At 32.2% G+C, this 13,952-nt stretch overlaps 1 protein-coding gene and 1 long non-coding RNA gene across 3 annotated transcripts; both read right to left on the bottom strand.

The window, feature by feature from the left end:
• Window positions 1–3,498: 3,498 nt before the first annotated feature.
• LOC131869066 (paired amphipathic helix protein Sin3-like 4) lies at window positions 3,499–5,797 on the bottom strand. The gene is made up of 6 exons (XM_059215717.1): window positions 5,440–5,797; window positions 5,184–5,333; window positions 4,801–5,086; window positions 4,318–4,469; window positions 3,974–4,080; window positions 3,499–3,869 (listed from the first exon to the last, which is right to left on the bottom strand). Exons 1-6 carry the CDS (start codon window positions 5,487–5,489, stop codon window positions 3,586–3,588), a joined length of 1,029 nt encoding a protein of 342 aa, XP_059071700.1. The 5' UTR covers window positions 5,490–5,797; the 3' UTR covers window positions 3,499–3,585.
• Window positions 5,798–11,980: 6,183 nt separating this feature from the next.
• On the bottom strand, window positions 11,981–13,731 carry LOC131056118 (uncharacterized). 2 transcript variants are annotated; one of them, XR_009108578.2, is made up of 6 exons: window positions 13,631–13,731; window positions 13,358–13,521; window positions 13,101–13,260; window positions 12,733–12,804; window positions 12,519–12,633; window positions 11,981–12,413 (listed from the first exon to the last, which is right to left on the bottom strand). It is a non-coding gene; the product is annotated as an uncharacterized LOC131056118 (long non-coding RNA). The 2 variants fall into 2 exon arrangements; XR_009367462.1 differs by lacking the exon at window positions 13,631–13,731 and having other exon boundaries at window positions 13,358–13,621.
• Window positions 13,732–13,952: the final 221 nt, after the last annotated feature.

Below are 13,952 nucleotides of genomic sequence, written 5' to 3'. Positions count from 1 at the left end.
CGGTCCTCCTAGAATAGGTTCAAATTTGATAGGTGTCTCTTGGATTATCTCAAAATCTATATTTTTAAACAATGGCACTAGGCGCTCTGGTTTGAGCACCCTGGTCCTATCAGTTTGGTTACAAATTTCAATTATAGGCACACAATCAGATTATCCTCCCATTTTTTTACCTATTGCACAAAGATTTTGTTTCATTATCAGTTAGCATAATTAGTCCACCTTGTTATTTCATGCATTTACCTTCTTACCCTAGGTTTGTCATTCAATTTACATCTTTTCAATTACAATTTCAAGATGAGTTACCTAAAGCTCAAATTGTGTTCTCTCAAGATGGGTTACCTTCTAAGGATATTCAAAATCATTATGATCCTTGTATGATAGTTGTCCCTATTAATGGTAATTCTATAAGACGAACCTTAGTGGACAATGTATTTGGCCTTAATGTTTGTAGCATTGATCTGTTGGATAATATTATTGTGGACACTTCTCTTATTCAACTTGAATCTCTTTCTATTCATGGCTTTGACAATGCTGATAGGTCATCCTTAGGTACAGTAACCTTTCCCATTAAGATAGGACTTGCTATTTTAGCTACACCTATTCAAATTATGCTTGAGAAGCTTACTTACAACCTTGTTCTAGGGAGACCTTAGATTCATCGTATGCAATCTGTCCCTTCCACTCTTCATCGTCAAGTCAAATTTATTTATAACAACAAGATGTATACTTTGCACACTGATACTAAATTACAAGTTTGTTTGCAAAATTCATCTGATTCTAGATCTTCTTCACATTTTTCTAATTCTTCTACTACTCAAGTTTAAACGTCATCTCCTCCTAAATACACTTCTTCATCCGAAGAGGTACTCTTAGATGATGATTGGGGGTGCTTAGATTTTACACCTACCTTTATAGTAGAATATAAAATCACCCCAATAGGGCCTAAGACTAAAAATAGTGATGATATGGTGGAACCTAATAAACGATCAACTTTGCCTAAACAACTTAGTAAAAATTTTGTGGCTTCTTCTAATTCAATGTATTCTTCAAAATATTCTTCTAGTTCATCTAACTATGACATTGAGACCTATGAGACCATGCCATCTCTTTCCGATATGGAATCCCTTTATGGTATGAGTTTTCACATTTTAGCTAAAAGTAGTTATAATGGAAATGGTTGTGGCACAAGTGGACAAGGGATTAGAGTTCCTTTAAAAAATAAGATACGTAAAACCTCATTCAGACTTGGATATAATAGTTCAAAACCCACTGAACCATCTACAATACCATCTCTCAATGTGAATTCCATATTTAGTAGTGATGACTGTGCTATGTTAAATGAAACCCTTGATGACCTTATTTCAATTATATCATCCTCTTCAGCTCTCAACACTCATAAGGAAATGGTGATGATTGACAAGTCCCTTTATGAGGCTTTCCTAGTGGTTATTAAGACTGACAATCCCATTTGTGAGGCTTTAGCTTCTATTCATTCCAATACCCTCACTTATAGAAATGAGGCCCTAATGAGTTATGTTTTTCCCTTTCCTAAGGTTTCTTTTATGTATATGAAAGTTTGTGTGAAAGTGGAACATGACATAGAGGCCTATTATTCTTTTAGAGACTATTATGTTGATCAAGACATTCTGATGCTTATCATCTTATGTATGATTTTATTTTCATTGATTGTAGATCATTTCTTCATCCAATATATCATATATTTAAATAACATTAGTTTCTAGCATGATGCTCCTCATTACGTGACACTAGTAGCTTACCTATCGAAATATAATAGCCTATTTTTGTACCTCATCTTACCTCTTTTTTGGGGGGCAAGAATGGCTTTCAAACATCTCTCCTTAAGATTTATTTGTCTCAAGTCAAGACAATTTACTCAATTTTTGTCTTAAACCCTCACTCTGTGTAGTAGTGTCACATGTTGATTATCTGATTTATCATCCCTTCAACTTTTGTTGGAAATTCGTTATTTGATTCATTTTGACCCATTTGAACATTTTCAAAATTTTTCCACAGTGTTTGTAACTTAGCTATATGAACACTTTGATATGCATTTACAAGAATAGTCAATGCCTCTTTAGAATGTGTACAACATCACTTATTTGAGGAAAAATTGATTGACATAGTGCACCTTGAATTAGAAATAAAGCTTCATTGTCTTTTTGTGAATTTTTCTAGAGTTAATGCATTAATATTTTTTAGGTTCTTCATATCCATTACTAATAATATGCCCTAAATCTTTAGATTTCAACAAATTTTGCATTCTTGGATTGCAATAAGCAAAATTCGTTCGACCCAATAAACAAAATGTGTCCCATTAAAATAGGAATCAATAGTTTTGATGTCATGCAATATTTGTTATCTCAAATAAATACAAAAAAACAACATAACGGCTATTGTCAATCAACAAAAAAATATCTTCATCTGTTTAAATATATGACACTTTAAAAAAAAATAAAAAAAATAAACCAAAATTTTTATTTTTAAAAAAAAATCAACAAATATTTATCTTTAGATTTAATGCCGTTATGTTTTGATTTGAAAAAAAGCTTACAGCCCACAACATAAGAAAAAATTATCTTTCCTCTTGCTGTCTCACATAGAAATGTGAAGAACAAACAACAATAAAACTTACCTTCAGAGCCGTCTCCTTTCCTCCTTTTATTTGGAACAACAACTTTTCTTTTGACTGGACAAATACAATTACCTTCCTTCAAAACAGCGATCCTTTAAAGAAAAAGAGTGATTGCGATCTTATTATTCTTCTCTTATAAAACAACTCTGTAAACATAATAATCTCGTCTTTTTCTATGCTCTGATATCAATTGAAGGTATTAAATTATTATAAATACAATTCTAATACTAATTAGATGCAAAAATATTGGACGACACATAGAAAAAATACTATAGAATTCACCCACTGAATCCAACTAATCAAGCAACTAGTTACACCAAATACTAAGTAGTCAAAACGGTTTACTAACATCAGCTAGCAATGTTTCACTGCTATTCCTGTAGAAGTGAAGAAAGCAGAAAATACAGAAATTGCTACAGCAATAAAGAGATACAGATTCTTTTATTCAATATCAGACGCTATAAGAAGTTTTTGCTCATATGATCAAGGATTGATTGATCAAATTATCAGAAATGAGGAATGCATTACAATCCCTTCAATGAATAGAGGCCTTTAACAAACAACAAATTTTAAAATTACCTCAGTAAATATAGAAGACTTTAAGGGACAACAGATTTTAAAATTCTAGAAGGTTATGACAAATTTAATATATATAATCTAATTTTATTTTTAGCTTCATATTAAAATAAAGAATAAAAAAAAAAAAAAAATATTACTGTGCATACAATTCTTCTCATGCCAAATGAGAGAAATTAAATATTCCAACAAGAAGCATATAGGTTGAGAAAAAACACAATTATATTTTCACAAGTCAGAAATTAATATTTTATTACATTTCTTCTCATGCCAAATGAGAGATTAAATATTCCAACAAGAAGCACATAGCGATTGAGTAAAACCTCAATCTTGTTTTCACAAGTCAGAAATTAATATTATATACAACAATCCTCCATAATATTTTCCAAGTGGCTCAAACATTTTGCATCTCTTTGGTTAAAGCGGGAGCTATGGTGGTCAAGAGATCTCTGATAGTACTTTGTATAAACATCTGCCCAGCCTTTGTTGAATCTGGTCCGACAATCGACCCATTCGTCGTGCTTCTGTTGAAGACGTTTTACAATTACTGGTAAACAGCGATCTGGCTTTTCAAGCAGCAGATCTATTATACGAAGCCCGCAATTTCCATAAATGAGCTCAATGCACCTTAAATTCATAGCTGCAATGGCCAAATGTTGACAAATTACTCGTCACATTTACAACCAACCAAACTAAATATCCAACTTGTGACTATAATTACAGAAACTCTTAAAAAGAAGCTACCTGTCAGGTGGTCTTCAATTCTGAAATGAGCATGTTGCTTTTCCAGTAACTCATGTACACGCTCAATTGCAGCTTCTAAATTTTTTATGAGCATGTCCAACTCAAATCTGGAAATTCAAAATTTGACAATGTTAAATACAAAATAATACACCTGTATACTATCTTCAGTGATAGGGAGCACCTAACACCAAATGATAAGCTCTCGCTCTCTGTATGTAGTATGCTTGGTTAGTTTATTAGTACTCCAGAAAACTCATGATTTTCCACCGAATAATTACAAATTGACAATCCTTAAAAAGTACTCCTATATGTAACTAGAAGATTAACTTCAATATATGTGGTACCTGTCATCCTCACAATTGAGAATAGCCTGCTCATAAGTGTTAAATTGCCTTTTTCTTCGGTAATCCTCTGTACCAGATGCTACTGATACACAAATATCATTCAATACCTCTGCGTCAAGATCAGTTGAACAGCTGGCAACGGGTTTCAGGAACTGCAACATAATGAAATTAATGTTGATTCTTCAGCCAAATTTTAAATAGAAAAAACAATCATACATCTCTACATTATGAAATAAACTAAAAAAGAAACAAGATCTAGGGAGGTCAGTAGATAGCTTGAGAAGAAGTGCACAAAGGAATTGTATTTACAATAAGAATTTCGAATGCAAAATAGTGGCTTAGACTGCAACTGAAGATTTATAATTGTATGCAAAAAATAGCGGCAGTTCATGCAGATGGATTGTAATAATGCATGTTTAAACTTTGCTTATGAATCCCACCAGACATTGATTCTTCCATTAAAATAAGAGAGATTTTCCTTACATTCTGTGGTATCAAACGGTATCTAGGAGTACACTGTTCCAAATGAGAAAGGTCCATCTCTGATTTGGGTTTGTATGTGATTTTCTCATTGTTTGAAGCTGGCAAAGCATTGCTACCCAACATAGCCCTTGATTTGTGATGTTGATCCTTGTGTCCGTCTCGTAGAAAATCTTCGGAAGGGAGCAAGATTTCGAAGCCTTTTGGGAGAAATTTATTGAAACCTAAAAGAAGTTCATGGCTCTTAACGAGCTGTTTCAATCTGGCAATAACCTTGATCGCATCACATCTGCAAATTAACCAAAAATGCCGGTTCAAAGAGCGTAAAATACATTATCAATTAGAAATTCGGAAGCCCTAAGTAAAGATTTGCAAGGATTACATACGTCTTTGACCTAAAATCATCGAGGATTTGAATAAACTCTGCGAATTTTCCCATATCATCTTTGAAATGCTCTTTTACTGAAATCAGATATGATTGTGCGTCTATCTCTGTTGGCAAAGGCATCTCTTCATAACCTTCGGCGAACCTACAACTGAAATTAACGCAGCACAAACGACAAGAAATAGTCAGAAATCTCATGTTCTGCCCAAGCTTGAAAGAAGCAATTAATTTCCAGCTTAGTATAAAAACTAACTTACCGTTTTGGTCCCCGAATCTCTGATCTTTCCTTCTCCGCTGCTCTCTTCATTATATAAGCTTCAAAATCTATAATTTCTCCCTTGAATTCAAACCCGCACAAGAAATGATGAAAAATGGGCGATAAAATCCGATTATATAATTATTTTTCTCCCGCGGAGTCGAGTAAGTTGTGATTGGTTTTAAATCTGCGCTAATAATAACTAATCTGAAGTTACCCGCGAAATGCTCATTTTAGCCGTTACAAGTTTGAGGGACAAAAAGCTGAGACTAGAACTAACGTGAAGTGCAGTAATGCGCGGCTATCCAACCGATAAAACAGGCATCTCGTACATCTGATAACATCCATTTTAACAAAACGGAGGAAATCAAGTGTAGTTTTTGCCGCCCACTATTGTTTTCTGTGAATGCATGAAATCGTTTTTATTTTGTTTTATATATCATAAACTATGACACATATTTTTTATTTTCTTATATTACATATTTATATTATTTATTAAATATCATTTTTTTATTTTTAGTTTTTTTAATTAAATTTCATTCTTTAATTAATTTAATCATAGATTATAAAGAGTTAAAAAATTAACTAAAATATTATAGTCTAAATTTATTTTCTATTTTTACTGAAATGTCACTTCTCTTTGATCTTACTGATTTCTATAAATCTAAAATTCAATTTTTCTAAAAAAAAAAATTTAAATTTTTATACAAATCATTAAATAAAATATCAGTATGTACATTAAATCTACTCACATGTGTTAACTCCTCAGTAAATGTTTGGTAAATCTAATAGACATTTTATTTGTTTTTTAGATAGATTTAATTTCTTCCAAATATATATTGATAATATTTGAAATATAATTTATTTTTTTAATATAAATTTTAGGTACATTAAATTGTGCTTTTAACATCTTATTATTCTCTATTTTAGATTTTTGTAAAAAATAGAAAAAATCATTTATTATGAAATAATTTATTAATTTAAAATTAAATAAATTACATGCTAGTTTATTTATCTTCTTATTTTATTCTAATAGATCAATGCATTATTAAAAAGCAAAAAAATAAAGAAAATGTATTAAAGAAAGAAAGTCCATGTGAACAACAAAATAAAATAGAGAATAAAATGATTCTTTTAAATTTGAATATTTATATTTATTATACAAGAGACACAAAACATCAAGTTCAAGCATCAAGTTCCTCCCAATAATGTGGTTAGCATAGAGCAGAAAATAGAGAAGCATTTGGATGGTATTTTTTTATAGTAAACGATTTGTTTAGTTTGAAAAATTTCAAGTATTACTAATTATCAAATAATTTGAAATATATTTGCATAAAAAAAATAAAGAATGTAATTAAAAATAAACTTGATTTATTGAAAGTTAATATACTATATACTTTGGTCACAATGATAAGCGCATTAGTACTTTCTTACTTTCTTCAAGGAGAAGCTAAAGAGTGTACACGTACACGTATTGTTTGTGCTGGGATGATCAAATATAATATATAATATAATATAGTCAAATATATGTGTGATGATCAAATATAAACATTTACAAAATAAAACTTTAATCATTTCAACAAATAGTTTTCCATATTCAAAATAATTGAACTACTCATCAAATTAATGATATCAAATTTTCACATTGTACATTCAAATGACAAATCTATTTAGAAAACTGTTCCAATTTGGTACAAAAAAGTATGGGTTAAAAATTGTACCATGGGGCATTGAGTGGAGATTTTGAGCTATATATTTTTGGTAGAAAAGAGTGATGGGATTAATGTTTTATTGTTTTTCAAATGGTGAAACTGATTTTTTACAATTTTGGAATATTCACATGCTATTTTGAAAATGATTTATTGAATTTTTACAATTTTGGAATATTCAGAGCCTTTATTTTAAAAATGATTTATTTGAGTGGAATTGAGCTAATCTCATATATCTAAGTCATAAGTATTTAATCTAGTGCTTCATCTTTGTCATGGACATTAATGGTTGAGTGTTAATTGACACATATGTTTGCCTATTAGATTTGAATCTTTGCAAAATGGTTCTCTGTTGTCAAATAATCTTCTGTGTTTTAAAGGGTAGTCAACAATTTTCAATGCTATTGCTGCTAGTTTTGAAATCTTTTTCTTCAATTATAAAACCTTTCTGCCTCTAACAAATTCCACAAAACTCCTTAATTCTATCTACACCCTTACTACAAGTCTCTTTTCACTCATTGCTTATCCTTACTAACAATTGGCAAGAACTCTACGCTTGCGTCTCTTGTTATTAAATATTATGTTTAAAATCTTAATCTTTTGTATTTAAATATTTTTAAATTTAAAATAAAAACTCTCTATTTCTCACATCATCTCTCTGTCTCCCCCTTTCCCTTTATCTTCATATCTACTTTTATCGTAGCTATTGGTAGGAACATGATGCTTTGCATCCATTGTTTTTATATATAATTTTTATTTTATATTATATAAAATATTAAATAAATAATTAAGAAACCAATAAAAACAATAATTAAGAAATCTATGTAATTTTTATTATTTATTTTATATAATAAATTATATATAAATATATAATATAAATAATATATATTATATCTTGGGTGGAATTTTTTTTACCCATTGCTTTGGGTAATGTGTTACTAACAACTTCTTTCCAACTTATTTTATTGTGACTAACTATCTTTTCTTCTTTGTGAAGAGGGTTTCTATTTGTATGTATGTATATATATATATATATATATATATATATATATATATATAGGATCATCAGTATGATAGAGGATTAGTTTTTAACAATTTTTTTCCATTTTTTCACATGCTCATTTAGAGCTCTACATGCTTAGAAAAAATATATGTTTAATAGAAAATAGAAAATAAATATTATAATTAAATAAAAAAATAAATACTATATTTTTTAAAAAGTTTCTTATGAGAAATACAATCAAGTAAATTATGGTTCATGGTGACATTTTTAAATTCCCAAAACTTACCTAATTTAGTAATTTTTTTGAAGACATGGATGATCAAAAGAATGAATGGTAAAATGAAGAGGTTAAAAAAATGACCTTATAATGAAGGTTCGTTGATGGAGAGGATAGGCCCTTTAGGCATTTAACAATGTTATTAGAATCTCCCTCAAGCCAAACTTTATTAAATCCCAAAGATTTGGGAAGGGCAAGGGCTTGATAAGCTGCCATGGCCTCGTCTAAGTGGTTGGTCTGGGATCCCATGGGGAGTGCCACTGCCACAATACAATAGCGTGTTTCATTTCTTAACACTTGTCCACACCTAGTCAGCCCCAGATTTCCCTTGGCCGCCCCATCAAAATTAGCTTTGATCGAACCAGTCGAAGGAAAAAACCACCTACTACTTTCTCTCTTATTTTTTTCGTCACATATATCTATAGAAGAGGAAACATTCCAGTTTTTGAAGAGCTTCGATTCATCCTTGCTCCTGAAAAGAAGAGGCTTACCATTAGCTTTCAAATTTTCCACAATGGCCCACTTAATTTTAGTAAACATCACTTCAGGGGAGGAGAAGGACTCTCTGAATAATCTGTTGTTCCTTTATTTCCAGATTCCCCAAACCACATGAGGCAGGATGAGGTCCCATAGAAGGTTGATAGAGTCGTTCAAGGAAGGGCATCTCCAACAAGTGAAACACTCTTGGATAGAAGCAGGAAAGACCCAATTCATGTTCCAAAGCTGCAAAATTTGTGACCAAATAGCTTGAGAGAAGGGGCAGTGGATAGTTATATGGTTAACATTTTCTTCCTCATTATGGAAAAGGTAGCACCTATTGGGTAGATGGAAGCCTCTTTTGCAGAGACTATCAATGGTGCAGATTTTGTTTTGCAGAATGATCCAAAAAAATATATTGATCTTGGGAATGAGACCACGAATCCAAGCTCTAGACCAACAAGGGGGAGGCTCAAGAGAGTGGAACAATAAGAGGACATTAGAAACCATCGAATAACTACCAGAGGAAGTACCCGCCCAAAAGATTTTATCTTCAAGCAAAGGGTCCAAAAAAATAGAATTAAGCAGAATCATAACAGGGTTAATGGATGGGTCTATGGCACTCAGATTCACCCAATGGTTATCCCTCCAGTAGTAAGCCATCTTAGTACAAAATCTGGCCTTGCACACAAAGATAAAGGTGTAAAAATAAACCTTGTTGGAGAGGGGGGTCTCCATCAACCAAGTATCCTCCCAGAAATTGACTTTTCTACCATTACCAATAATCCATCTTTTACCTTTTCCAGCAACCATTTTAGATTGGACCACATTATTTCAAATTGCCAATCCAGAAGGGGCTTCATAGCAATTAAGAAAATCTGCAAGAGATATCTGAGGTTGCATCTATTTGGCTTTCCAAATTGAATCCCATTCACTGGTTTTCCCAAACAATCTTCAGATTTATTTAGCGAGAAGGGCTTTATTAAGAGTTTTAATGTTTCTCAAACCAAGGCCACCCATTCTTTTAGGTCTACGAACTTTGTCCCATGATATCAGAGAAATCCTTTTCCTCTCCTCTACCCCTAACCAGAGGAAGGACTTTTGAATCTTTTCAATACCTTCAGCAAACTTGGTCGGAATTCTAAATAGACTTAAAGCATACATAGGAAGGCTCTAGAAGGGAGGATTTTAATAATTGGATTTTCCCTGCTTGGCTCATAAGGGCTTCTTTCCAGCCAACAATTGTTTTGTGGAATCTGTCCACCAGGGTACTCCAAAACGTCTCAGGAGGATTTTTGCATAGAGGGAGACCCAAGTAGATAGAGGGGAGCAAACTGATCTGACATTCCAAAATTCTAGCAATTCTTCCCTGCCTATATTTAGGAGTGTTGAGGAAGAAGAGAAAACTTTTCATCCAGTTAATCAGGTGACCCGAGGCTTGGCAATAGATATTTATAATCGATTTAAGGGTCCTGGCTTCCTTGATAGTTGATGCGCCCATCAACACCGTGTCATCAACAAATTTTTGATGGGAGCATACCCTCTCAACCGACGACGGTTTGGAACCTTTTAGTTGACATTCATAAACAAGTTTTTTGATAACAAACAAAATAGGAGATATAGGATCCCCTTGTCCCAAACCTCTTGACAACTTGAAAAGGGGGGTAGGAGAACCAATGACAATACCTAAAAGTGAGGGAGTAGAGATCAGTTGGGAAATCAGCTGAATCACTTTCTTACCGAATCCGAAATCTTTAAGGATTCTGAGAAGAAAACACCAGTCCACCCGATCATAAGACTTCGATAAATCAAGTTTCAATAGGAAACCTTGGTTTTTGGAGACTTCCAGGGAGTGTACAACCTCGTGGATGGAGACGATGGAGTCAAGAATATGCCTTTTAGGAATGAAGCTGGTCCGATGAGGAGAAATAATGTCAGGAAGAATAGAAAGAAATCTAAGGGTGAGAACCTGAGATATAATCTTATAAAAGGAATTGCACGGACTAATCGGTCTGAAAAGCTCCATAGAGTCAGCGCTCGGAGTCTTGGGGATAAGGACCGAAAATGTGACATTTATCTCTTTCAAGATCAGCTTAGATAAAAAAAATTCTTTAACACCCTTAACAATGTCTTGGCTAATAATGTGCCAAAACGATTGAAAGAATAACATAGGTTCTTCACTAATTTTCATTCGTTCTTCTGTAGTGGAAAGAATGCCACTCAACTTATCAATTTTCATAGATGTAAGTTCTTTTGAAATTTCAATTATGGAAACAACATTATCAAATTTGGAATGATAACTTATTAAATTTTCTCAATCACATGTTGATTATCTAATTTATCATTCCTTGAACTTTTGTTACAAACTCATTAAGTGATTCATTTTGACCCATTTGAAAGTTTTCAAAAATATTCCTTAATGATTACAACCTAACCATATGAACACTTTGATATGCATTTATAAGAATAGTCCATGCCTCTTTAAAACACGTACAACACTACTTATCCTAAGAGAAATTGATTGACATGTCTTCAATTACAAATACAGTTTCATTGTCTTTTTGTTAATTTTAATTGAGTTCTTGTTTCAATTGATTATTTAATGCATTAATATTTTTCTCTGTTCTTCTCATTCTTCTCTCTATTCTTCTAAAACTTCTCGTCTTTTTCTAAGGTGCGATACCAATTGAAGGTATTATACTGTTATAAATGTTCTGAACTAATTATGATCTGCAGATCATCAGCAGAGATGCTTCTATTCAATTTCGTTCTTTAACGCACAGGATTCTTTTATTCAATTTCAGACATCATAGGAAGTTCTTGATCATGACCAAGGATTGATTGATCAAACGATGAGAGATGAGGAATGCATTTCGATCACCTCAATAAATAGAGGTCTTTAATAAACAACAAATTTTAGAAATTCTAGAAACTTATCATATAAGTCCGTATAAATTACAAACTTAACGTATAAAATGTATATTTACGAATCTTATTTAAAAAAAAAAACTGCGCTTACAATGCTTCTCTTTTTAAATGATAGAAATAAAATATTCCAGCAAGAATCACATAGAGATTGAGAGAAAACTCAACCATGTTTGACAATTTAGAAATAAATATTTCGTTACAATTGTTCTCATGCCAAATGAGAGAAATTAAATATTCCAACAAGAAGCACATAGAGATTCAGATGTCAGAAATTAATATTATATACAACAATCTGCCCATAATATATTCCAAATCATAAATGGAAATGGGTTCTCCTCTTTTTGCTCAAACATTTTGCATCTCTTTGGTTAAAGCAGGGACTATGGTGGTCAAAAGATCTCTGATAGTACTTTCTGCCCAACCTTTGTTGAATCTGGTCCGATAATTGACCCATTCTTCATGCTTTTGTTGAAGACGTTTCACAATTACTGGTAAACAACGATCTGGCTTTTCAAGCAACAGATCTATTATACGAAGCCCGCAATTACTATAAATGAGCTCAATGCACCTTAAATTCATAGCTGCAATGGCCGAATGTTGACATATTACTCATCACATTTGCAACCAACCAAAACTAAATACCCAACTTGTGACTCTAAGTACAACAACTCTTACAAAGAACCTACCTGTCAGGTGGTCTACAATTCTGAAATGAGCACTTGTCTGAGTTGCGTAGTCATGTTGCTTTTCCAGTAACTCGTGTACACGCTTGAATTTTTTATGAGAATGTCCAACTCAAATCTGAAAATTCACAATTTGACAATGTTAAATACAAAATAATAAACATGTATACTATTGTCATAAATAGGGAGCACCCAACACCGAATGATAAGCTCTCACCCACTGTATCCAGTATGCCTGATTTGTTTCAAATAATCCCTTGCGTATATATTCTTCATTTTGGAAGGGCGTCTGCTATGACAAATCAAAATATCAATGAGGAGTTACAGAATCTTCAATTGTTAAAAGAACATTTTACTCAGCACTTATATACCAATTCATCATAACTCGAACAAATCCAAACAATTCAAAACAAGAAATGCATATAAAATGTAGGTTTCAAATGTTAAAAAAAGTTTTTAATAAAATTAAAGACAATGTAGTTTCTATATCACAATAATTTTTCCTTTATATCATTTCAAATCACACCCCACTCTATAATCCACCATCAAAATGAATAAACGAGAAGAAATCATATTCAGAATTACCTTAATCTTCTGAATATATCTTAGGGTTTCCTTAAGCTGAAATCGTTGTTTGTTTCGTAGACAATCTTTGGAAGGACACAAGATTTCGAAGCCTTTTGGGAGGAATTTATTGCAACTTAAAAGAAGTTCATGGCTCAGCTGAACCCCAATCGCATCACATCTGCAAATTAAGCAAAAATGCCCGTTCAAAGAGCGTAAAATACATTATCAGTTAAAAATTCGGAAGCCCTAAATAAAGATTTGAAATGATTACATACGTCTTTGACCCAAAATCATTGAGGATTTGAATAAACTGTGCAAATTCTTCTGTGCAGATTTGAATAAACTGTGCAAATTCTCCTGTATCATCCTTGAAATGCTCTTTTACTGAAATAGATACGATTGTGCGTCTATCTCTGTTGGCAAAGGCATCTCTTCGTAACTGACATTAACGCAGCACAAATGACAAGAAATAGTCAGAAATCTCATGTAGTGCACAAGCTTGATTAAAAAACTAATTATTTTCCAGCTTAGCATAAAAACTAACTTACCGTTTTGTTCCCTCCTTCTCCGCTGCTCTCTTCATTATATAATTAAAGCAAGATGGGCTTGACAAAATCCGATTATATAATTAATTTTGTCAATTGGATTTTTGCTAATAACTAGGTAATCTCAACTTACCCGCGAAATGCTGTTTGAGGGACAAAAAGCATCTCGATAACATCTCGTGACCAAAACTAACGTGAAACGGCATCTCGTACAACTGATAACATCCGTTTGAACAAAACCAAGTGTACGAAATCTTTTTAATTCTCACATGTTAACTGTAGTTTTTGCCGCCCATTATGATAATTTTTATTTTTATTTACACGA

Source organism: Cryptomeria japonica, unplaced genomic scaffold, assembly GCF_030272615.1.
Source record: "Cryptomeria japonica unplaced genomic scaffold, Sugi_1.0 HiC_scaffold_230, whole genome shotgun sequence".
Classification (NCBI taxonomy): domain Eukaryota; kingdom Viridiplantae; phylum Streptophyta; class Pinopsida; order Cupressales; family Cupressaceae; genus Cryptomeria; species Cryptomeria japonica.
The sequence above is the reverse complement of the archived record's forward strand: the minus strand, read 5'-3'. Positions and strand labels throughout refer to the sequence as shown.